The following is a 1,870-nucleotide window of genomic DNA, read 5'->3' on the forward strand; positions in this document are numbered from 1 at the left end:
CGAGGAGTGATGGAGAGGGGGAGTGGTGGATTTGCGGATTGGGGAGTTCTCAGGTCGATTTCAAAAGATCGTCTCTGAGGCACGTAGATCGGGGGAATCGGAGTCTGTTTTTCCAGGGTGTTTGAGATGAGAGTGGGAAAAAATATCAATATTAAAGGGAATACAGAGCTATGGACTTGGAGAAGTTGTGGTTGTTTGAGCGGGAGGCTTGAAAAGGGAAGGTGATCAATAGAAGAATAGCAGAGAGAGATGTATATGTCACAAAATCAAGGCCACATGTTGTTTATAGATTTGAGCATTGTAAAATGACATCGCCAGTGCACGGCAAGGACATACCGGTATCTGTGAAATCATCGTCATCATCGTCGCTCTCGAGGAGGACGCCGTTTTTGGGATGTTGGGTAGGCTTCTGTGTGAAGTGCTCGTCCTCGACTTCTTGTAGCTTAACCATTGTGGAATATATATTACACGAGATAAATTAAATATAAAACAAAGAAAAGAAGTATTGCGGAAAAGGTGGCGAATGTAGACTCGGGTATTAGGGGATATAACGGTTGTTGTCGTCAAGGTTGAAGCAGATGGATTGAAGATCTCGTGCTCTGCAGTTTGATCCAACTCGATTTTTTTATTTGATGCAGAAAAGCTGAGTAAGTAAAAGCGGCGTCATACTCCCCCAAAGCCGGTTAGCGTCATTTTTGCAGTCCCTGTGCTTTGGATGGAATTTGGAATTCGACTTTTCCAGCATGAGCATTCTGCTTATGAGGAATTTGTCCTGGTATACTCCGTACATAGTAGGCTGTCTCTTGCCGTTGAAGCTAGCTGGTGAATCACAGTTGCGAATCGCTGCCTGTTTTGCGGGGAGAATCTCCAGTCTCCCAACGATACCCAGGCAGTAGGATGCATGTGTCCAGCAATAATATAAAGAGACACTGGTGCTGTACTGAGCAGATCTCCTGAGCAGGAGAAGTAGGCTTTGTGTTTCGGTTAGATGCGCAACTGCCACCAGACTTTACAAAACCGTATCCGACGGGAGCCAGATCTGTGCAGGGAGTATATCTATATCTATCATCCTTGATTGGAAAAGATAATAGGGCTATGGAATATCGCGGACGTTGCAATTTGTTGAGCATAAACCCCTCTCCCCAACAACAAGTAGTTTGTTTATTTTCCGCAGGAGTGATTCTGGCCCAACTGTTCTGAGCTGCCTCCATTTCCCGGCTCAAGGCTCAAGGCTCAATGCCCATGGGTAGCTGCGGCCGCTGCTGGGGGGCCCTGACTAAGCAGGGATGTCGCCAGTGCTGGGCTGCAAGGATAGCTCTGGCTGTCCTCCGATATGTCTGTCTGTCTATACAATTGACGAGAATTGGCCGTTCACGCTGTTCCGCAATCCCTGACGGCCACCCGGCTGCGAAGAATCATAATAAGAGCTTGGCTAAGGGCGGCATCTTCTGTATATTATTCCGGAATCCTTCCGCTGCTAGATATGTCCTCTGCTGCCATCCAAATTCCTTCTCGATTCGAGCCCACATCCATAGTATAACAAATAAAAATGACATCTCTAGACAATCCCGTCACCAATGGAGATGCCACTGCGGTCAAAAGACTCTGGCAACCTTCGTTCCCCGAGAACACTAGAATTCACAAGTTCATGTCCCTCGTGAGTCAGAAGTATGGCCGACAGCTGAACAGCTATCACGATCTTTGGGAGTGGAGCATCTCCGAGCCTTCGGCCTTCTGGGAGGAAATATGGTACTTTACCGGCGTCAAGGCGCAGAAATCTTATGACAAAGTGTGTATACATGCCATATTATCCATATCATTCACGTTATTTCTTCAATTGGCATTTCATATATCCCCCTCGACCCCCCCC

General features: G+C 47.1%; 1 protein-coding gene across 1 annotated transcript in view; it reads left to right on the top strand.

The window, feature by feature from the left end:
* Positions 1-1,468: 1,468 nt before the first annotated feature.
* Positions 1,469-1,870, top strand: part of HCBG_07776 (acetoacetyl-CoA synthase) — a gene marked incomplete at both ends in the record, with an annotated part of 2,624 nt that continues 2,222 nt past the window's right edge. Inside the window, one exon of the mRNA XM_045434825.1 lies at positions 1,469-1,789. Coding sequence (XP_045284131.1) covers positions 1,550-1,789 — 240 coding nt within the window. The remainder of the gene's footprint in view (positions 1,790-1,870) is intronic.

This window comes from Histoplasma capsulatum, assembly GCF_000150115.1.
Source record: "Histoplasma capsulatum G186AR genomic scaffold supercont2.14, whole genome shotgun sequence".
Lineage (NCBI taxonomy): Eukaryota > Fungi > Ascomycota > Eurotiomycetes > Onygenales > Ajellomycetaceae > Histoplasma > Histoplasma capsulatum.